The sequence below is a fragment of the Bubalus bubalis genome, chromosome 10, assembly GCF_019923935.1.
Source record: "Bubalus bubalis isolate 160015118507 breed Murrah chromosome 10, NDDB_SH_1, whole genome shotgun sequence".
NCBI lineage: Eukaryota > Metazoa > Chordata > Mammalia > Artiodactyla > Bovidae > Bubalus > Bubalus bubalis.
Genome location: NC_059166.1, coordinates 14857541 through 14881084, shown reverse-complemented (window position 1 = coordinate 14881084; position 23544 = coordinate 14857541). Strand labels below are relative to the sequence as shown.

The 23544-nt window shown below is 39.7% G+C and overlaps 1 protein-coding gene across 16 annotated transcripts in view; it reads right to left on the bottom strand.

Annotated features, from left to right (window-relative positions):
* The window catches only part of SYNE1 (spectrin repeat containing nuclear envelope protein 1), a 494933-nt gene that overhangs the window by 110166 nt on the left and 361223 nt on the right, over positions 1-23544 (bottom strand). For all 16 annotated transcript variants that reach the window (XM_044924087.2, XM_044924084.2, XM_044924085.2 and 13 more), the window contains 12 exons: positions 20860-20979; positions 19125-19325; positions 16615-16788; positions 15609-15740; positions 14830-15026; positions 14008-14140; positions 13445-13627; positions 11718-11867; positions 10374-10550; positions 9774-9929; positions 4633-4788; positions 1168-1338 (listed from right to left, as the gene is read on the bottom strand). In XM_044924087.2, coding sequence (XP_044780022.2) covers positions 1168-1338; positions 4633-4788; positions 9774-9929; positions 10374-10550; positions 11718-11867; positions 13445-13627; positions 14008-14140; positions 14830-15026; positions 15609-15740; positions 16615-16788; positions 19125-19325; positions 20860-20979 — 1950 coding nt within the window. The remainder of the gene's footprint in view (positions 1-1167; positions 1339-4632; positions 4789-9773; positions 9930-10373; positions 10551-11717; positions 11868-13444; positions 13628-14007; positions 14141-14829; positions 15027-15608; positions 15741-16614; positions 16789-19124; positions 19326-20859; positions 20980-23544) is intronic.

Genomic DNA, 23544 nt, shown 5'->3' with positions numbered 1-23544 from the left:
AATGCTGAAGTGACAGATTCAGTTCTTAGTAAAACTCCTCAGGTAAACCAGGCTGCAAAAATCCACCCCTACCTGACACTGCTTTCTGGCTGCCATCAAATCAAAACATGAGGAATAGACCCCACGTCCTTTCATATCTTAAGGTAGAAGAGGTGAAACACAGAGTAGGCTAAATTAAAAGATATTTCTCCTCAAAGGTTTAAAATGTGTTTTTAAACTTACTAGTCTCAAAATAAGTTGTAATGATTTTTAGTATTTACAATAATTATTTAAGGTTTCATATAACTATATATAACTCATTTTATCCTTCCTGCCTCCTGCCTCACCTGAAAAAAGGGCATTCTCTTCAGCAAGTCTGCACATCAGATCAGCAACATATAAACTTTGATTGCCAAGTGAGGGATGTGAGCCGAGGTAAGGAGGGTCCATGCTGGGCTCTTGCTGACCCCTCATCCCTTAGGCCTGCCATGCCCATGCCATTGGCTGCACTATTCACCCAGGGAGAAAGATCAGTAGCAGGTGAAGAGTGCCCAGTGCCCAGGAACATAGGGGATGAAGGTAGCAATCAACTGAGGGCAGTGGCCCGAGTGAGGAGATTGTGCTCTTTAAGTCCAACAACAGCCATGTCCGTCTGGATGAAGGACATGATAACAGACACACAGGAAACAATGCAGCAAGTGCTAGAAAACGGGGATGACGTGTACGCATTGCAGAGACCACTGACATTCTGCTGAATGCAAAGAAAATAACTTAATGGTTTAAAATTTTACTCTTTTGCTATTTTTCTGTGTTCTTTTAAATCCCTTAGAATATGTTTAGAAAAGCAGGATTAAAAAAAGAGAAAGGGAAGACATAAAAGGCAGTGATAATAGATACAGAAGATGGATTTGGGAATAAAGTCATTTGATAAAATACATCCATCAGGATATTTATATAATTTAAAAACTCATTTAGTTATATACCAGCTACTCCAAAATCTGGTATCCACAGGCAAGTTTGATTATGTAACAAATAAAGCAAGTAAAATTAATTTTGAATATTTTGAAAATAATTAAATGCAAATAATATAGACCAACATTCCAGCACGATGTTTGAATTTGTTCACTTTTAAAAAAAATTTTCTCTAATTAAAAAGAATGCTAAGGATGAGGTCAATTCACTCCTTACCTGAAGACTGTCCACCTGAACTTGCACAGCTTCTAAAGAGCCAGTGAGTAGACAGAATCGAGAAAGAGAGTATCGGGCCTCCATGAGGCAACTGTTTATCTCATCAAACGCCACTTTATGATGGCCCCACTGGTCAAGCACGGATTTCAACAGGATCTTGAGTTGGCCAACCTTTCAGAAGAGACAGAGACTTCTTATAATTGCATACTATTTTACATGATAAAATATATTTTCCTTCGATGGAAAAGGCATTAACATTTAAGAACTTCACTGGGGTTTCAGGCATTGCATGTAAACTCAAATTTAAAAAATTATACATTAAAACAAAAAGTTATAAAATAGGTTTTTAAAGTAAAAATGTAGCAATGTTGAAATTTAAGCCTTTCATACATGTGATCACATAGTCTAAATTAAAATGCTTAAAAGGTTACTCATATAACCTTGACCTATATTATCAGTTCAGTTTAGTTGCTCAGCCGTGTCCGACTCTTTGCAACCCCATGGACTGCAGCACGCCAGGCTTCCCTGTCTATCGTCAACTCCTGGAGCTTGCTCAAACTCAAGTCCATTGAGTCGGTGATGTCATCCAACCACTTCATCCTCTGTCATTACCTTTTCCCCCTGCCTTCAATCTTACCCAACACCAGGGTCTTTTCAAATGAGTCAGTTCTTTGCATCAGGTGGCCAAAGTATTGGAGCTTCAGCATCAGTCCTTCCAATGAATATTCAGGACTGATTTCCTTTAGGATTGACCAGTTTGATCTCCTTGCAGTCCAAGGGACTCTCAAGAGTCTTCTCCAACACCACAGTTCAAAAGCATCGATTCTTTTGTGCTCAGCTTTCTTTATGGTCCAACTTTCACATCCATACAGGATTATTGAAAAAATGACAGCTTTGACTAGATGGACCTTTGTTGGCAAAGTAATGTGTCTGCTTTTTAATATGCCGTCTAGGTTGGTCATAGGTTTTCTTCCAAGGAGCAAGTGTTTTTTAATTTCATGGCTGCAGTCACCATCTGCAGTGATTTTGGAGCCCAAGAAATAAAGTCTTGTCACTGTTTCCACTGTTTTCCAATCTATTTGCCATGAAATGATGGACTGGATGACATGATCTTTGTTTTCTAAATGCTGAGTTTTAAGCCAGCTTTTTCACTCTCCTCTTTTACTTTCATCAAGAGGCTCTTTAGTTCCTCTTCACTTTCTGCCATAAGGGTGGTGTCTTCTGCATATCTGAGGTTATTCATTTCTCCCCGCAATCTCAATTCCAGCTTGTGCTTCATCCAGTCCACACTTCGGCATGATGTACTCTGCACATAAGTTAAATAAGCAGGGTGACAATATACAGACTTGACGTACTCCTTTTTCAATGTGGAACCAGTCTGTTGTTTCATGTCAGGTTCTAACTGTTGCTTCTTGACCTGAATACAGATTTCTCAGGAGGCACGTAAGGTGGTCTGATATTCCCATCTCTTGAAGAATTTTCCACAGTTTGTAGTGATCCGCACAGTCAAAGGCTTTGGTGTAGTCAATAAAGCAGATGTTTTTCTGGAATTCTCTTGCTTTTTCGATGATCCAATGGATGTTGGCAATTTGACCTCTGGTTCCTCTGCCTTTTCTAAATCCAGCTTGAACATCTGGAAGTTCTCAGTTCATGTACTGTTGAAGCCTCACTTGGAGAATTTTGAGCATTACTTGGCTAGTGTGTGAGATGAATGCAATTGTGTGGTAGTCTGAGCATTCTTTGGCATTGCCTTTCTTTGGGATTGGAATGAAAACTGACCTTTTCCAGTCCTGTGGCCACTGCTGAGGTTTCCAAATTTGCTGGCATATTGAGTGCAGCACTTTCACCACATTATCTTTTAGGATTTGAAATAGCTCAACTGGAATTCCATCACCTCCACTAGCTTTGTTCGTAGTGATGCCTCCTAAGGCCCACTTGAATTCACATTCTAGGATGTCTGGCTCTAGGTGGGTGATCACACCATCATGGTTACCTGGGTCATGAAGATCTTTTTTGTATAGTTCTTCAGTGTATTCTTGTATAGTTTGTATAGGTGTATTCTTTGTATAGTTCTCTTCTTAATATCTTCTGCTTCTGTTGGGTATATACTGTTTCTGTCTTTATTATGCCCATCTTTGCATGAAATGTTCCCTTGGTATCTCTAATTTTCTTAAAGAGATCTCTAGTCTTCCCTATTGTATTGCTTTCCTCTATATCTTTGCAGTGATCACTGAGGAAGGTTTTCTTATCTCTCCTTGCTATTCTTTGGAACTCTGCATTCAGATGGGTGTGTCTTTCCTTTTCTCCTTTGCCTTTCACTTCTCTTCTTTTCTTAGCTATTTGTAAGGCCTCTTCAGACAACCATTTTGCCTTTTTGTATATTTTTTTCTTGGGGATGGTTTTGGTCACCACCTCCTGTACAATGTGACAAACCTCCATTCATAGTTCTTCAGGCACTCTATCAGATCTAATCCCTGTATCTATTTGTTACTTCCACTGTATATTATAAGGGATTTGATTTAGATCACACGTGAACGGTCTAATGGATTTCCCTACTTTCTTCAATTTAAGTCTGAATTTTCTAATACGGAGTTCATGATCTGAGCTTATATTTATATGTATATATGTATATATTTATAATTATAATATGTATATATATTTATATTTTATATTTATATATATATATATATAAGTGATAAAAGATAAATATATTTAGTACCACCATTTAGGAAACACATTAACTGAGTGTTTTAAATTCATTACCCATTTTATCCTGGTAACAACCTTTGAGGTAGATGGAATCTTAACTCATCTTACAGATGAGGAAACTGAGGGATGAAGAGGTGACTTAGACCTAGCTGTTAGCTTCACAGATAGGGACAGAGGTCAGATTCTAGTCTACCCTGAAATAGGGCTGACAAAATTGCTGATGGACTAGAGGTAGGTCTGAGAGAAAGAGAGGAATGAAGAACGACTCCAAGGGTTTCAGCCCATGCTACCGGAAGGGTAGAGTTGTCATGAACTGAGATGGCAAAAGTGTACGTTTGAGGGGGACTGATGGGAGTTGGTTTGTGCAGGAAGTTTGAGATGTCTACTGGCCATGTGAGTGGAGACGTTGATAGAGGACTTCCCTCTGTATTTGTCTCTGACTGAGTTTAGGGGAGAAGTTCAACCTGAGTATACACATTTGAGAACCACCTGTGCCTAAATGGTATCGATAGACCCGGAATAGATAAGATCATTGAGAAAGGAATGTCCATAATAATGTTAATTATAGGAAACAGCTGAAGCTAGACTCTCTTTGAAAGGTTAACAAAGTGGACTTAACAGTATAAATACATGCTGTTTAGATTCAGCAATTATTTTTTCAGTTACTTTACGAAAATCAAAGCCCATGTCACATTCACATTTGGACACAAGATGGTAAGCGCGGTCTTGGAGCCAACTCTCCACAAGCAACATTACCATGTGGTCTAAATTTGCCCAAGTTTGGTTGAGCTCCTGAAGCGTGCTCCTGACAATGCCAGAGACTTCTTCTTTCTTGTTCTGAACCAAAGCAAGTCCATTCTGCTCAATTTTCTCTACCTCTTTCTCTTTTGCTTTAATCAAGTCTTCCAGATCCTGAAAGATGAAGAAATAATCATTTTAAATTATTCTATTATGGAACTCTGGGGTGCACTGAATTTGAGCCATGATAGTCTCATATCCAAAAAAACCTTTTACTAATCCAAAAAGCTTATTGTTCTCAGGAGAGGGTAGCCAGAATGATACTTCTTCCTACATTTAAATTTTAAAAATTCTCTTCTCATTCCATGAGAGATGAGTGTAACTTAAAAAATACAAAATTTGATTATATAATAGATAAGGAAATGGCAATATGGAATTTTTTTTCAACAAGCTACAAGGAAAGAAATATATGTTGTAAATGTTTAACATGATTTATATCCTTAAATTCATTTATCTTGCTATTGGAAAAGTTTCACAGTCCTAGCCTCTGGAATGAAATGCAATAGAATGGTGTTCTGGATCCCAGTATCTGAGATTTAGTTCCACTTCTGTGACCATTAAGCCAAGCCACTTTGTGCAAGTGAGAAACTTCCATAGGGTCTCAGTTTCTTCAAATGAAAAAAGAGTCTCCATTAACCTCTCTTTCTCCCTAAAATACTCTGATTCGAGTGATTCAGAAAGGTTGTGTGGGCTTTTTTTCATGAGTCAAATCCTCATCTTCCTTAGGATTTGCATTTACAATGGGCAGCATGAAATGCCCGGGCTTTCCTGGTAGCTCAATTGGTAAAGAATCGGCCTGCAGTGTAGGAGATCCTGGTTCAGTCCTTGGGTCAGGAAGATCCCCTGGAGAAGGAAATGGCAACCCAGTCCAGTATTCTTGCCTGCGAAGTTTCATGAACAGAGGAGCCTGGTGGGCTACAGTCCATGGGTTCACAAGAATCAGACACAACTTAGCGACTAACACATCACCACCACCGCCACCATGAAATGTTCTAAAAAGAAAATGAGATGATGATATAGAGATCATACTTAACCATAATCCTAACTCATATTTTAAATTCATTAGAAAATTTTGAAAGCACCTTGAGCCAGGTTGAGACTGCTGCTGCTGCTAAGTCACTTCAGTTGTGTCCGATTCTGTGCGACCCCAGAGATGGCAGCCCACCAGGCTTCCCCATCCCTGGGATTCTCCAGGCAAGAACACTGGAGCAGGTTGCCATTACCTTTTCCAATGCACGAAAGTGAAAAGTGAAAGTGAAGTCGCTCAGTCCTGTCCGACTACTAGCGACCCCATGGACTGCAGCCTACCAGGCTCCTCCAGCCATGGGATTTTCCAGGCAAGAGTAGAGTGGGTTGCCATTGCCTTCTCCGGTTGAGACTGCTATCAACATTTTATGGGTGAACAAGAGATATTTAAGTCATACAACCTGTCTCAGGTCACAGAAAGGCCAGAAGCAGAGTTAGAACCCAAGACTTTTGAGCCTACTGACCCCCAGCCCAGTGCTGCAGGCGGGTCATTGGACAGGAATCATGGAGAAGGTGTAAACCTATGTTGGGGTGAGGTGAGCAGCTGTAGTATATGGAGACCTGGTTATATGATCATATTCAAAAGTACATCCCCAGAGCTAGGTATGCAGATGTGTAGGCCTTGGGGCTCGGAATGAAGAAAACCGAAAAATATTTTAAGCTTGGATAATGTCTCTGTGAAAAAGATTTCCACCTCCCTGTCACGATCCACACATGGATCACTCCATCAGTCTTGGGTGGTGGTATGGGTACGGGTAGGGTAACGTCCTGCTCTCTGTTTTCCTTTAATGTGCCCCTTTGGTTTTTGTTTCTGTGTGGTCCAATCCTTTCATCACTCTCTGTGTGTCTGTGCGTGTGTGCTCGGTTGCTCAGTCACGTCCAACTCTTTGTAACCTCACGATGGACTGTAGCCCACCAGGCTCCCCTGTCCATGGAATTTTTCAGGCAAGAATACTACAGCAGGTTGCCATGCCCTCCTCCAGGGGGTATTCCTGACTCAGGGATTGAACCTAAGTCTCCTGTGTCTCCTGCACTGGCAGGTGGATTCTTTAGCACTGTGCCACCTGGGAAGCCCTCGACCTTATGTACAAAATAGGAATAATAATACATTTGGCTCACCTCAAAGAGATAACATTGGATAAATATATCTATGAAATCCTTTTTAAGCTGTTAAAAACTAGGCAAATGTAAGAGTATTATTTTATTTAGCCATTTGGTAATTTGCCTTGCTTCGGTGCAAATTTATTTATTTATCTCTCCTTAATTATTAGGAAGCTATTTTTGTCTTGATGTATTAACTAGAAGTTCTTGCAGTCAGTAGCCTAAAGAGATAAATTTTGTTTTTAATAAATGGTCTTTTATTTATGATTTATAATTTTGCCAGTCTGTTGACAGCTTTGATAATTAACCTGAGAATGAACATAATGATTAGTAGAGTTACAGGAACTATATACACTGAAGAAAACATAATCAACTTTACTATTTAAGGATTTTTTTTCTCTACTTCTCTAAAGGATTACATAACCAAATAATCCTTCCAACATGTCTTTAGTATTATTCTAAAATTCAGCCACTGGAATTAAACTTATTCTCATTTATCCATAGATGTTAGTTTTTTAAGTGAGCAATATTAAATAAATTATCCATTGCTTAGAAACACATCTCAAAAGTGTCCTGCACATTTATATTGGCATAAAAGCACAACCCTGGAGAGAAACAGGAATGAAATATATATTTTGTGCAAAACAAAGGTACGTTTTCATTTCTCTCCAATAATAATTAAAAGATGATTCTGTTTCTGATCAATGAAGGGAAAAGCCAAAACTAACATTTTTTGCTATAATAAATCATTCTTAACTTGGGTTAATTCAGAAATATCAGTTTTTAGGTTGGTTTCAGTTCATAAATTACTTCTGGAAAAGTAAAAAAATATCCAAGACCTTTTAAACAAAATTAAGCTTGAATCCAGTCACCAATGTAAGTATGCTGGCTTGAATTCTATACTTTGGTCCAGAGGAACAATTTCTCAAGAATGACAATAAATTTTCACCAAGGTTTGTGGTGCTGTCAAATGGAACCTGCCAGTTAGGCTATTGTGATTTATCTGTGAAACCCCAAAATAACTGTGGGCTACTTTAATTCTGTTGTTGCTATTTTTTTTTTTTTAAATGACTTTTCATTTGAAATCATGAATTGGCATCGGAGTGAAGTCCTTTCAACCACACACGAAACTTTCTTTCTGACACTGCCTGGTGTGACCCTCTGGGAGACTAAAATTTGGGTCGGAAAAGGAGTAAAACTTGGTCAAGTTTCTGCTATATTTTCCATCTAGCAATCTCCTCTCTCTCTCTGTTAAACAGAAGACATTATATAAAAATAAAATGGAAAATGGCAGAAGAAAAGTACATTAAGGAGAACAAAAAATAGCAAGAAAGAAAAAAATAAACGAGGAGAAGGAAGAAGGAAAAACAAAGGAAAGGGAAAGCTAACCTATAATTTCAGTCTTTTCATAGTCAAGTTTCTTACAACAAGGTCATAAGGAAGCACTCATCTTTCTCATATTCATTCTGAAATTATGTTTTAGTTTTAATAAAAGCATGTTAGTTGAGGAAGTCATTCTTCAAAGTAAAATTCTGAAATTCTGGCTTACTTGTACATTTTAGAATTGATAGCCTAGGTTAAAAACACTACTGGACCCTGGAAAATTGGAAAGGCAATGAGACTAGCTAATGCATGTTTCTGGTCTTCCATCTTTTACACAACCATCTTATTTTGCGGGGAGAGGGGTGAGTGGGGGGTGTGGGGGCATGCCATAAGGTACGTGCGATTTTACTTCCTTGACCAGGGATTGAACCAGTCAGTGTCCCCTGCAGTGGGACCACTGAACCACCAAGGACGTCCCTACACACCCATCTTAGGATGTGAAGTTTTTGTGTTTTTTTTTTTTTTTCAAATTATTTCTCTGCATGATAGTTTCCTTTGCCATTTTCATGCATCCTCAAAATTGCACTTCATTAGCTTGTCAGCCCAGTACAAAAGCCCATGCTCTTTTCTGAACCAAAAGGCTTTGATTGAGAGCTTAAATATATCTCTTTACATATACCTCCTGAAAAAAAGAAAACATTGTTTCAAGGGAAGATCATTAGGAAAGGCCTTTCTTTTTGAAAGCTGAACTAGAAAAACAGATTTGGGGTAAGGAGCATTTCTGTAGAATTGCTTCACAGTTTAGTCTTCAACTATCCTTAGGAAATACTAGAGAGAACCATCATAGCCAATCTGTAACATATAAATTACTGAATTTTTTTTTAATTACAGCATTAACTGTAATAGCTTACATTTCTTTCATATAAACAAGAACCCCTATGGAAATATTAAGGAGTCCCAAGTCACTGGAAAACATTTAGTTAGCCCACTCCACCTGAACCAACATCCTTATCACTAACTGTGGAATAAGCAGGCGCTGTCTGGTCTTTCTGATGGGACGCAGTAGGGGGGCAACACTGTCCCCTGGGAAGCACTGGCTCACTGGAGTTGAACCAGAATTCAATCAAGCCTCTAATGCTGACTTCCATTTATACAGGAAAGACAGGTGAGAGAAGAGCTTCTTAAGGAAGTGTGCGTGTGCGTGCTCAGTCGCTTCAGTCCTACCCAATACTCTTTGTGACCCCAAGGACTGTAGCCTGCCCTGCTCCTTTGTCCATGGAATTTTCCAAGCAAGAAAACTAGAGTGGGTTGCTACTTCCTACTCCAGGGGAATCTTCCGACCCAGGGATCAAATCCCTGTCTCTTGTGTCTCCTGTCTTGGCAGGTGGATTCTTTGCCATTGCGCTACCTGGGAAGACCGAATGATCAGTATGGGGGGTTAGAACCATTCTCTATTCATAAATTCAAATTTATAAAAACAGGTGGGAAAAAACCTAATAGGTGTCAAAACATTATAATTCATGTAATCAGAGAAATTTGTTACCAAATGCAGCATTTTTTAATATGTAACTCTCAACTGTCATGACTTGCAAATTTGCCATATGCCATCAAACTGTGAAGGGTGCTTGTCCGCCACTCGGACAAGTTACCTGACAGTCTTTCATTGCATTCTGAACTGAAGCCTGGTCTCCAATGCGATGTTGTTGTTTCAGTCTCTTTTCCTGGGTTTCAAACCACGTTTTCAGACATTGTACATTATTTTCATATTCTGACCAAGATTCCAATAAGCCTTCCAACAACTGAATCTGAACAAACATAACAAAATTTGCAATTTTGTTTTAGAATCCCATTACTGGCAGATTACTATTTCCTCCAGATTAAGAATTCTTGAAAAAAAAAAAAAAGTTCATTGTATCTGTGATTAAGAATGATTGTTAAAGAATGTAAATCAATGACCATTATTGGTAAACAAGTAAAGAACTTAAGTCAACTTTGAAACAAAGGAAAAAGATATTAAGACCTTAAATAAAGGAAAATGATATGAAATATTCAAAGAGAAGAGAGTACAGGGACAAAATAATGAACATGGTTGAAGAACACTTAAAATGAGAACCTCCAGGATCTATCCCTTCAGAAGCAGTCCTATGCCCAGTGGAGCCATGCTACTTTGTGGAATGAGTTTTCTCTACCGAGTATACCTGTTCTTGGAGTTTTCATGAAACATGGACAACAAGGAACGCTTGGCTCACCTTCTCAGTGACCAGACCCTGCAGGATTTGCCAGCTTTTATTCATTGCTCCAAGTCGCTCAGCAAAATCAGTCTTGTCACTGCGTTTACTTTCCACATCCTGACTGCTGATCTGTAGCACAGACTGATTCACAAAATCAACAGTCAGCTGCTTACAGTTAATGTCGATCTGAAAACCCTGAAAAGGGAGAGGAGAAAATAAGAAAATAAGGTTATATGTATACATTTCTTATATGATTTTATACATATCAGCTTCCTTGATAGCTCAGTTGGTAAAGAATCCACCTGCAATGCAAGAGACGCTGGTTCAATTCCTGGGTTGGGAAGATCCACTGGAGAAGGGATAGGCTACCCATTTCAGTATTCTTGGGCTTCCCTTGTGGCTCAGCTGGTAAAGAATCCACCTGCAATGTGGGAGACCTGGGTTTGATCCCTGGGTTGAGAAGATCCCCTGGAGAAGGAAAAGGCTACCCACTCCAGTATTCTGGCTGAGAATTCCATGGACCATATAGCTCATGTGGTTGCAAAGAGTTGGATGTGACTTTCATTTTTTTATATTTTACCAGGAGTTAGAAAGCCTTAAGCAAGCTTAAGATGAATATTATCACTTCCATGATTTTAGTCCAAATGGCACAGTCTGTATATATTAATGTCTATTATTTTCAGAAGTTGAATATATATGTAAATATGCAACATATGAATATACTGAATATAAATTGATTTAATACATTTTGAGTGTATAAATATATAGAATTTAAATTTGTGAAAATTTGAACATATAGATATATTGAGTATAAATATGTGTGTGTGTGTTAGTTGCTCAGTGGTGTCTGACGTTTTGCGACCCCATGGACTGTAGCCTACCAGGCTCCTCTGTCCATGGAATTCTCCAGGTGAAAATACTGAAGTGGGTTGCCATGCCCTTCTCCAAAGGATATTCCCGACCCAGGGATCGAACCCAGGTCTCCTACATTGCAGACAGATTCTTTACCATCTAGGCCATCAGGAAAAACCTGAGTATAAATATATATATTTTTTAGGAAGAGTAAGTAGAATTGGACAAACTACATAATCCTACTATATAATATATATAAATTATAGTATTTATTTTTATGACTTCTTAATATGACACAAAATCTTATTCAAAATTTTGTCCTAATACCAGACAATGCTCCTATGCCTATAACGAGGGAGGCAGTTTTCTTACTATTGGATACCTCTCTGGTCATTATGTATGAAGCATACACTTTCAGACCTGATTTCTATAACTTGAGTTTTTGAGTTTCTTCCAATAAAGCAGTCCTAAAGCACAAAAAGCCAGAAACAAACAAGAATGTTTAATTACCTTATATTTCTGAAGGTACTCATGAATTGTCTTGTAACCGATGGAATTTTTAATATTCTCTTCATCCTTTTGAATAACACTTTCCATAAGAGAAATCCAAGTCATGACTTCGGAAATGGCGTGGCGAGAAGGCAGTTTATCCATTTGGAGCTGCCCACGTCAGAGATAGAACGAGTCACAATGTTAAAATTCAAACCGATTTCTGTTAACTTAAAATTCTACTAATTCCTACTAAAGTACCAACAGAATAACACTTCTTAATGACATTTTTGGATATTAACCTCGTTAGAAGCTGGAAATTAAACATCAGGCAAACACTGAACAGTAAAAGTCCTCTTATGTTCACTTGACATCGAATACTATAAACACTGCATAAACACTACCTAATTAATCAAAACACCAGCAAGAAGAAAATATTATTCTTATTTTATAGCTAGTTTTATGAGTATTAAAAAACGTAACTACAAAACATTCAACAGATGTATTTTATTAATTATCTTGTAAAATCTCTGTGTATTACGATTCAGGAATGTTCAAAGAAGAAAGAAAAATACCACCACACGACAAACTATCATTTTCTAGATTTTTGGCACTCTGATATTTGTTCCAAAGAGTATAGCCAATTTCCTCCGTCTTTCACTAAAATATACTTAGAATCCTGAATCTTCCTTAACGTGTCAAACATTTATGCAAATAGTTAGAAGGACTGGAGGGGACAAAAGCAATCATTTAAAATATTTATGGACTTCTAGGCAGTGCAGAAAGATAGAGAAGTCAATGTGAAATGTTTCCTGCCCTCTAGAAATGTCCAGCCACTGATTAGGAGGGATGAGACATTTATATGAAACACACCCTTTTACATAGTGATGAATCTTAAAGAGAGATACAGATAAAATAGCTGGGAGGTCAGGGCTAAGAAGCATATTTCCAGATAAGGAAACTGCTTACTTTTCCTTATTCTATTTGTTGCATGTCAGCGCTATTGTCGGTAAGATTATAGGTCTTTTACATATACTATTGGGCTTCCCTTCTGGCTCAGCTGGTAAAGAATCCGCCTGCAGTACGGGAGACCTGGGTTCGATCCCTGAAGAAGGGAACGGCTATCCACTCCAGTATTCTGGCCTGGAGGAATTCCATGGACTGTATAGTCCATGGGGTCGCAAAGAGTCAGACACAACTGAGCGACTTTCACTTTCACATATACTATTATTAAATCTTCGTAACTACTTACTTTTTGAGAGAGGCATAGTCATCCTCATTTTATTTATGAGAAAACAAATAATTTAAACATGGACAGACAAGGATTCTAACACACACAGCACAATAAAGAAGCCATTGGAAGACAGGGAATTTACAGACTGGGCATTGGTAGAATCATTTACTCTTCTTTTTGGGGGGCATGGGGCACATCGATTTACAATGTTGTGTTACCTTCAGCTAAAAAGCAGAGTCAGTTATACAGATAACATGTTCACTCTTTTTTAGATTTTTCCATACAGGTCATTACAGAATATTGAGTGAGGTTCCCTGTCTTATACCATAGGTCCTTTTTGATTATCTATTTTATGTATAGCAATATTAACATGCAATATAAGGGAAGACATAAAAGACAGGGTGTCCAAGACATAGCTGATTTAAATTTGTGAGCAAAAGCAGATACATGTACTTTTCCATCTAATACCACTTACATCAGTTATGAACAATTCAACTGATGATTATTTCTGTACCTGGTGAAGCTTTTCCTGTACGGCTGGAATATTTGTCAGCAGGTCATTCCACTGGCCATCAATGTGGGACAGCTCAGAACGCAAGGCAGCTGTGTCCACTTTCTTTAATCGAAGAAGCTGATTTCCAGTGCTCAGAACAGATGATTTTAGCGTGGACTTGGCATCCACCTCTTTGGAAAACTCCTAGAAGTACCAACAGTCAAATCAGGATGAAGTAGCCAGACCTTACATTTACGGAAAGAGGCTAACTTATTACATAAAGTTTTTTCTTTCCATCTTGAAGGAGAGTAGTGATTAAGCACTCTGAGGAAAATAAAAGCAACAGACCCTTCCCCTGAATGAAAGCCAACCTCCCTTAGACACTACTCTAAAGAGGCAATGTGGAGGCTTAGTATTTTGCAGAATTACTGAACACACAGAGTTAACAATGACAAATTCTCTATAGCTTGATTTACTAACTACATCCATTGACAGCTGATTTTTTTACTGGTGTTAAGTCAGGTTTTACCTAAAGGCCTGAAAATAGTAAAACTGAATCAAATGCTTTAGATTCTTAAGCTTACCAGAAAGCCATTCAGGTGATCACGGACCATTTCCAGTTCTTGTGGGACTGTCACAGATTGTTGAGTCCAAAATTCCAGCCTGTCTTTTGCAGACTGTAACCAGTGGATTAGATCTGCAGATTCGCTTTGATATCTGTAAGGATAATAATAAGCCTATTAAGTAAACATCCAATCCTGACTTTGTGCTAACCTATGTTATTCGCCAATGCTAATTTTACAAGGAGACAGGTCAGGATTTGGGAGAATCATGCCCTGAGCTGACACTCTCAAATTCCCTTCTCTTCATATCCATACCTTAAGTAGGTCAGTCTCTCCGTTTCAGTTTTCCCATCTCTAAGCTGAAAATAAAAAAAATATCTTTCTCCTACTCTTTCACACTGAGGCTACCTACTGAGAAAATATTAGATGATTGTTAAAGTTCTTACATAAAGGTGGCATAAAAACAAGGATTTTGTAATATAAAATCAACCTTCCACCTCTCTTGACTACCTTCTATTGCCCTCAAGGAAAACTCTATCTTTTCAAAACACACTCTCTCTTCCTTCTCTCCTTCTAAGATTTACTGTGACCACCCATGTACATCGATAGGCAGGGGAGATGACAGCTCAAAGGTTAGATGTATTGCATAATGCTTGCCTCCCTCACCCCTTTTTAAGTACATGTTTATACAATTACGCAAGAATCCAATTGGAAGCTTTGTGTTTGCCTTTCTTTTCCAAACTCTGTGGTATGTTCCTTGAGGGACCACATCTTTTTCAACTCGGAGGCCCAACAGCCTTATAAACACTGCAGCAGTAATTTAAAAATTTGCTGAAGTATTACCTGGTCCAGTGTCTCAATATTGTTTCCAATCTGTGAAGTTCCTTAGACACTTTGTTGGTATCACTTAACCAGTGCTCTCCAAGTTGATTTAGCTGGCTTTCCAGATCTGAACAGCTAACAGATATCAGAAGTCGTTTTCCATCATCTATTACCTGATATAATTTGGGCTGGTATTCATTAAGGCTGGATTTCAAATGCTAAAATGATTGAAAATACTGGGTCAAAGTTCAGATAATGCAATTTTTCACCCTAAAGATTATAATTTCTCCATAATGTTCCCCTTACCCATTAGTCAGATTTCAACTATTTACACTGAAGTTTCTACTTCATGATGTTTCTATATCTAAGTATATAACTTTGGGGGTACTTAAAACTATTGACATATCATTAGTTTAAGAATAGTGTAACACCAACAAAAAAATACAAAGTAATGCTTGGTGGAGGATGAATTTTCAAAAAGAGCTCTCTCTCATTAAAAATAAGAAAAAAGGGTGGGGGGGCTTTTTGATTCTCTATCATAAAACAACCATCTGTAATTATTTCAAGACAGTGAGACTTCAGCCTAACAAGTGGAAAACACTTGCTGAAGGCTACATTTCCAAAAGGGGCTCTCATTTAAAAAAAGAAAAAGCTCTTTTTATGTTCTATTATGAAACAAACACTGAAAGTACTTAACAAAATATTGGATTGAAAGTTTGAGTAGATCTGTTAAAACCATGGGAAAGCTTCAAAAAGCGATGTGGCAACTTCTTACACCATGCTGTCATCTGGACGCTGACCTGGTAGAGTGCGATCCGGTCGATAAGCCTGTCTTCGCTCTCCTCCACCAAACCCACGCTTGGGGTGCTGCTCTCCACCACCTCCAGCTGCCGGCTAAGCTCCCAGTGCTCCTTCTCCAGTTGGGACCATGTCTAGAAACATGACATCAGTGTGTGAGCTGAAGACCCTCATTAAGGAACAGCATCCCTTCTGAGTGCACCCACACACCTGACAGAGTCCTTTAAAGACATGTCAGAGGTGCCTGCACTGGGGCTTTGCTCTGGGAAGCAAAAAATGGCTTTGAAGGAAGTCATCAGAAAGTCACCCTGCAAAGCATCGTGCACGGTTCTCACATCTGCAGCTAAGCAGCTGTAAGACCTGGGCAAATTACTGCACGTCTCTGAACCTCACTTTCAACATTAAAAGAAATGGCGATGATACTAACAGTCTTGTCCATTGTGAGGCTTAAATAGAATAATATATGCAGCACATCTGAACACAGTGGACATCTGAAATGCACGGTTTCATCCTTCCCTGCAGTGAGGATAAACCAATGACTTAAGTGAAAGGAACAAGCTTGTTAACTTCCCAGAGTAAGTGAACTAAATACTTCAGGTGTGCAGAGAAAAAACTGACACAGACAGTTAAGAAATATGAATATACAGTGTAGACAGTCTATTAAGAAGAAATTTCAAATCACTTATTCTAAAATTATTTTTTTATTTAAAACTGGAAAAAAAATGTTTTTAATCATGTGAAGTCTTCTTCAATAATTTATATCAAAGGCAAGTCTTTCAAGACTGTAAATATCACCGTGCCCATTCTGGAATCAGTCTTCTTCTGACTGAACTTACAGAAAGGCACAGGCTTTACCTAAATGTAAACAGGAAGCATGAGGGGCACACACAACATATGATGCCCAGTCTGTGATGTCTCCGGGTCATAAGAGACAAATCGCAGGAATGAGGACGTCTCGCCTGCCGGGTCGGCCATGCAGCCGGAGCGTGCTGAAGGGGGGAGTCTCACCTCGAGGATGTACTCCAGCTCCACACCCCTCTTGTGAGCCCCTTTGAGCACGGCGGAAGCCTGCGCCATCAGGTCTGTGTGGAACTGAGTTTCCCGTGGGACTGCAAAGCTGATGATCTTTCTGAAGAGGGTTTCGGTCAAGATCATGTGAGATTCCAGACCCTGAAAGTATTCCTGCAATTTTTCAGATAGAAAGGGGTCAGCAACTCATGCGTTTACTACCTAACGATAAAAACCGCTTCAAACCCGGTAGCTGCTGGAGCTCAGCCAATCCCTGGGCAACAGTGGTCCTCCCCTGCTGGCCTCCACTCACCCAGGCACCCACAGCCTTGTGCAGGGACCGGGGAGCTCTAGTCTCCTGACTGGCCTCTCCTGGCCCCTCACTCAAAGCACCTACACAATGCTGAGCTGCAGGTACTCTGGCCCCCAAACAGAACCCATTACACATGAGCAGCTGCTAAAAACTCATCTGCCCTCTCAGCTCATAATCCCCGTACCACCTGGGTGGACACTCGCTTCTGCCACCACACAGACCGGCCTCCCTTGGCCCTGGGACACATCAGTGCCTATCCCCCACCTTCAGCCTCTGCTCACGCTCTGCTTCCTGCAATGCCCACCCCTGACAATGTCATGACTTTCCTTTCTCCAGGGTGGGGCTGGAGCTCTGTTCTTTTGAATTCTCAGAACATTTGTTGTACTTTATACTCAATGCCAAGCTTAACTGGACACACACTGATTGGCATCAATATATTTAAATTTCCCTCATAAAATGCCTACACCCAGTAGAACTGTAGGCCTTGCTGCTGCTGCTGCTGCTGCTAAGTCACTTCAGTCGTGTCCGACTCTAGTGACCCTGTAGACGGCAGCCCACCAGGCTCTGCCGTCCCTGGGATTCTCCAGGCAAGAACACTGGAGTGGGTTGCCATTGCCTTCTGCAATGCAGGAAAGTGAAAAGTGAAAGTGAAGTCACTCAGTCATGTCTGACTCTTAGCGACCCCATGGACTGCAGCCTACCAGGCTCCTCCATCCATGGGATTTTCCAGGCAAGCGTATGGAGTGGGTTGCCATTGCCTTCTCCGGCACAGCCCTACAAATGCATTTCAAAATGTTACTTTCTATACGGAAATGTCCCCAGAAGATGTGTGCTAAGTTACTTCAGTTGTGTCCGACTCTTTGTGACCCTATGGACCATAGCCCACCAGGCTCCTCTGTCCATCGGATTCTCCAGGCAAGAACACTGGAGTGGATTTCCATGCCCTCCTCCAGGGGATCTTCCCGACCCAGGGATCAAACTCTCATCTTTTATGTCTCCTGTATTGGCAGGCGGGTTCTTTACGAGTGCCACCTGGGAAGCTCCCCCAGAGGATAGGAGAGGGCTATCCCATTTCCTGTTCCCAGCACCAAGGATGGAACTACGACTGGGAATTAAAAACATCAGCTAACACTGAGTGTGTACTATGTGCTAAACAATATAAACACTCCATTGAGTAACTTGTTGAATCCTTATCACAGCCCTAAGAGGTAGGTAGTTTTAATTTCCCATTTTCAGACTCTAAGCCACTCACGCAGAGCTCTCCCTCAGAAAATGATCTGGTCAAGAGGAACTAGAACCATTATTTTTAACGGACAGTTATGATATCATAGAATCTCCAAGTTGGAAGAGAACCTGGAGGTCACTTAGCCCAACATTCGCAGAAAGCTGATACTTGTTTCACAACTCCGTCTCCCCCGACAGCCTTGGACGGACTTCTGGCCAGGAGGGCTATCCGTTTAATGGCAGCCTATCCTTTTAGAGTTCTTCATCTATTGAGCTTTATTTCTTTGTTATTTATACTCATTGATCCCAATTTCCCCTCTGGAATAACTCAGGATGATATTTTATTGCTATGGTCAAAGATTTGAGAAAAACCAGCTGCTGACTTTAAAGCACTGCTTTCAAAGCCAAATGATAAGGCTTTAATAAATCACAAAGTTTTGGACAAAAACCTCTGGGAAAAATAGCACGAAGTGAAGTTCTCTGCCCCCAACCCCAAACCTAAATCTACCTTTATAAGTCACCAAAGAGCTACATAAAGGTAGAATGTTAACCATCTATAATTCAAGGGAATTTTAAAAGTTTCCCTATGAGAAATTTCCACTGTCTGGGAAGTTGAGTCTTTGAAGTGGCAAAACCTTTATTTTTGTAATGTTACTAATAATGCAAGTTGTGTTTCTGAATTAAACAGGCATTCCATGGACAGAGGAGCCTGACAGTCTATGGTCCATGGGGTCACAAAGTGTTGGACATGACGGCACACACGCATACTAAGCATCTTTTATGAAGGGAACAGGGTCTAACCTGAGATTGGTTATCGTACATACTGGTGGAACAATCTCAGGGCTACCAAGTTTGGTTATATAGTAACAGCACTTGTTGTCCCCAGGAGGAAACTCATGAGGACTATGGCAACCAGAAGAGCACACATTTAAGGATATTTTCTGGGTTTGTTTTTTTTTTTTTTTAATATAACCTTATGTTTATCAAGTAGTTGTTGGATTTCCTCTTTGGAAGACACAATAATTTTCTTGTCTCCTGCTGTCTTCTCTCGTCCTGTTTCCAGTAGGTCGGCCAGATCCTGCAAGGCTCTTTCGTACTGACTCTTGAGGGCAAGATTCTGGTTCAGCCCGCTCCGCCGGGAGCCAATAGTCATCATGAGTTCATCATACATGTCCTAAGAAACAGATAAAACTCATGTTCAATTCAAACTCACTCTACATGGGGTACGTCTGACACCGGTCCTCACAGAATGTCAATAATTGATGGAGGTTTAAAATGCTGAAAAGCTGTTCTTGCAGCTAAGGGACATGTCATGGAGAATGCAGTTCTAATTTTTAGTCACGCTCTCAAATTTTCTAATTTTGAAGTAACTGAATAGAGTATCCTTAACATTGGGTCTGCTTAAGTAATAATCAGATCTGAGACTATTCCTTAAATAAAGAGCTACAGAAACATCAGTTTCAAGTGAGCAGAAAGACTTTAAAACTTAAAAAGGCAATGTTTTCTGGTGGGGTTTTTTTGCCAAATGTGGTGGAGTAAATAAATAACTATTTAACTGGAAAGACATTTTAGCGGACGATGATACACCAAAAACAAAATTTATTTGAGCCATATGGACCTGATTAATGTATCATATTAAAGTTGAGTAGGCCAAAATGGCTCAATCTGGAAAAGTTCAACTTTAATGCCTATTTACTGCTATGACGCTTGACTCTTACACCTGACATTTGAGTGCTGTTGGAAAACTATCTCAAAAGGACAGAGTGGGGGCCGTGGGCTCATCACATTATGAAATCTTAGATAATGGAATGAGACAGTTGAAATAAAAATGTTCTTTTAAAATAAGAGGTGTTTTATTTTCTCAAAAGAATCTGTGACCCTGTATTGGACTCAAGAGTGAAGAAAAACTAATACATGCACATTTTTTTCTTAATATAAATTATCTGTGTTAGCAGATGCTACAGTTTGTTGGCTTTACTATCTCATTATCTTCCTGCCAATCTGATACCAGCTATCTGCCTAGGTGCCAGATTTAAAAACACCAATTCAAAGTGTTATTCTCTTCTCCTGGAAGATGCTGGGGAAGTTGGTTTGGATTTCAGCTACCTTCTAGCTTAATTTTTTGTTGTTCTGGAATTGAAACAATGTCTCTTTTCCATTCAACCATGTATGAAATATAAACTATAATTTTGAACACTTGAGAAAATACACGTTCTAAAAGGTATCAGCTTAAGTATTTTTTCCTTAAAACCTGTTTTTGGCTACAGTACAATACAGGGTTTTCTAGATACCTAATAAGATTGCCAATTAATAAATTTTCTGGAGTAGAAAGCAATAGGCCACAAATAAATTATACCAAAGTGCTTAACCATCAGAATAATAATAACACAAAAAAATTTTAGAAGCATAAGACTATAAGAAAAATACAAGACAAGACCTAAAGATTTGACACAAAGTTCTCCAACAAATAGCCCACACAGACTACCCTTCAGTAAATCTAAAAATGTGTCCATTTATTTTATTGTACTAAATATTTATGATAAATGTTTTAGAAAATGTTCTAAGAGTTACTTGGGAAAAAATTAGGGCCTAAATGACATGAACTTTACAGAAAACCTGACGAAAATGGAGAAAATAATTTTTATTTTTTCTTGACTTCCAATTAGGATGTACCACTGAAGCTGAATGCCATTAGTGGAAAACTGTACCTGGAGTTTGGAGAGTTCTTGCATGGAAGGCTGCTCAATCTGCAATTTATCAGCACGCCTTTTTAACTCAATGATTCCCGCATCTAATTCCTTTAGTCCATCTTCAGCCTGCTGTATTGCCTATGGAGGATTTATGACTTGTCATTAAAACTCCCATAAACAATTTCCCATGCATAATATGATTATCGTGGCTTCTTACTTGTTCCTCCCTTTGGCACCTAAAACATTTCCCATGTAACATAAAAACAATGTTCCTCTATTATCTAGAAAAGGGAAGAAAGCCCTTTGTTATACTACATACAGATCAGATGTTTTAAAGGTAAGGAGGTTGGAAAGGCTTAATGTGGAGGGTTGGGAGAACAATGGCTTCCTTGAAGAAATAAGGGAAATGGTGAACAGCAACCTGAAAAAGCAGCATGATTTTAAGACAAAGTTAGAAAAGGGCATTTGCCTAAGATGTTCTAGGGGATCACGTTCTGCTTTTCTGAAATGCAGTTTTGAGCATCTTTGGAGAGAGATTCAGCGAGGAAAGGGAAAGTACATTACAGCATGGTCAGGGAGAGCTTTCTCATTGTAAAGCAGAAGGACAAGCAATAAAGCATGAAGGTGACCACTAGAGCTGAGCCTTGTCTTCCCAGAGTGAGGTCTACTGAAGCAGGACAAGACCTCAACCTGGCCTTCAAGGAGCTTCCAGTCTGCTTAGGAAGCTGGAGTAAAGAGAAGAAAATGAAACAAGGCTGAATACAGTTAGGTACTAAACTTGCTTCCGCTCCTCCCTGTGAGAGGACTTGGGAGCAGGCAGTGAATTCTGGAACAGCCAGGGAAGGCTTTTGGAAGACAAGCAACCTCAGCTGCCTTTGAAGGAGGAGAAGAACAGGGACTCCAGATGGCAGATAAAACACATGTGTCCTATTTTCTATCTCCTGGGTCGCCAATATTTTGTTTGCTTGTTTTCTGGTGTGTTTCCCCCCAATAAATCTACAAGAGCAAGGAAACAGGAAAGAAGATGATACCAACAAAACTTTGCAAGCTGAAAATCAGAAGGATACACAGGAATTGACAGGGAATCTGAGAAAGCTGAATTCTAAGCTGGCAGGGGTTCTTCATTACCAGATTAAAGCAAAAGGAATCTTAGGAACTCTGGGAAATGCAGGATGAGTACTAACTATAATTCGAGGGTTGGTGGAAAGATGCTTGAAGAATATTCAGATTCTCAGACCCTCTTCCTCACTTCGCATTGGATCTTTCCATTTTCTGAGGAAGGTATTGGATTGCTCGAAAAGTTTGTTCAGGTATTTCCATTACAATCCACTTTTTGGCCAACCCAATAAGACAGATAGTCTTTGGACTGAGGGGCACCAGAGGCTTGAGTCCTTGACTGCAAACAAGGGGATAAAGTGACCAAATGCCCAATGATCGCTAAATGTGGATCTCCTCAGTTCAGTTCACTTCAGTCGCTCAGTCGTGTCCGACTCTTTGCGACCCCGTGAATCGCAGCACGTCAGGCCTCCCTGTCCATCACCAACTCCTGGAGTTCACTCAGACTCACGTCCATCGAGTCAGTGATGCCATCCAGCCATCTCATCCTCTGTCGTCCCCTTCTCCTCCTGCCCCCAATCCCTCCCAGCATCAGAGTCTTTTCCAATGAGTCAACTCTTCGCATGAGGTGGCCAAAGTACTGGAGTTTCAGCTTTAGCATCATTCCTTCCAAAGAACATCCAGGACTGATCTCCTTCAGAATGGACTGGTTGGATCTCCTTGCAGTCCAAGGGACTCTCAAGAGTCTTCTCCAACACCACATTTCAAAAGCATCAATTCTTCGGTGCTCAGCCTTCTTCACAGTCCAACTCTCACATCCATACATGACCACAGGAAAAACCATAGCCTTGACTAGATGGACCTTTGTTGGCAAAGTAATGTCTCTGCTTTTGAATATGCTATCTAGGTTGGTTATAACTTTCCTTCCAAGGAATGTCTTTTAATTTCATGGCTGCAGTCACCATCTGCAGTGATTTTGGAACCCAAAAAAATAAAGTCTGATACTGTTTCCATTGTTTCCCCATCTATTTCCCATGAAGTGATGGGATCAGATGCCATGATCTTCGTTTTCTGAATGTTGAGCTTTAAGCCAACTTTTTCACTCTCTACTTTCACTTGGTTCCAAATAGGAAAAGGAGTACATCAAGGCTGTATATTGTCTCTGCTTATTTAACTTATATGCAGAGTACATCATGAGAATCGCTGGACTGGAAGAAACACAAGCTGGAATCAAGATTGCCAGGAGAAATATCAATAACCTCAGATAGGCAGATGACACCAGCCTTATGGCAGAAAGTGAAGAGGAACTAAAAAGCCTCTTGATGAAAGTGAAAGTGGATCTCCTGCATCTCCTAAAGTGCTGAAGCCTTGTCTCTATTTTCCAGACAGAAGAAGGTGGGTGGGAGAAAATGAAAAGATCTGAAAAAAAACTGAGACAAGTATTCGACAACAAATGGCCCACATAGATCATCCTTCAATAAATCTCAAAATCGTCAAGCCCCATCCATTCATGAAGCTCCCATTCGTGAGCTGATTACTCCCTCATCCTAAATGTGAAGAGACAGCATGTCCATGAATCCTAGAAAAGGCTCTAACATGAAAGATAGAAACTAAAATAAGCAAACAAATAAAAGCAACCTTGAGGGA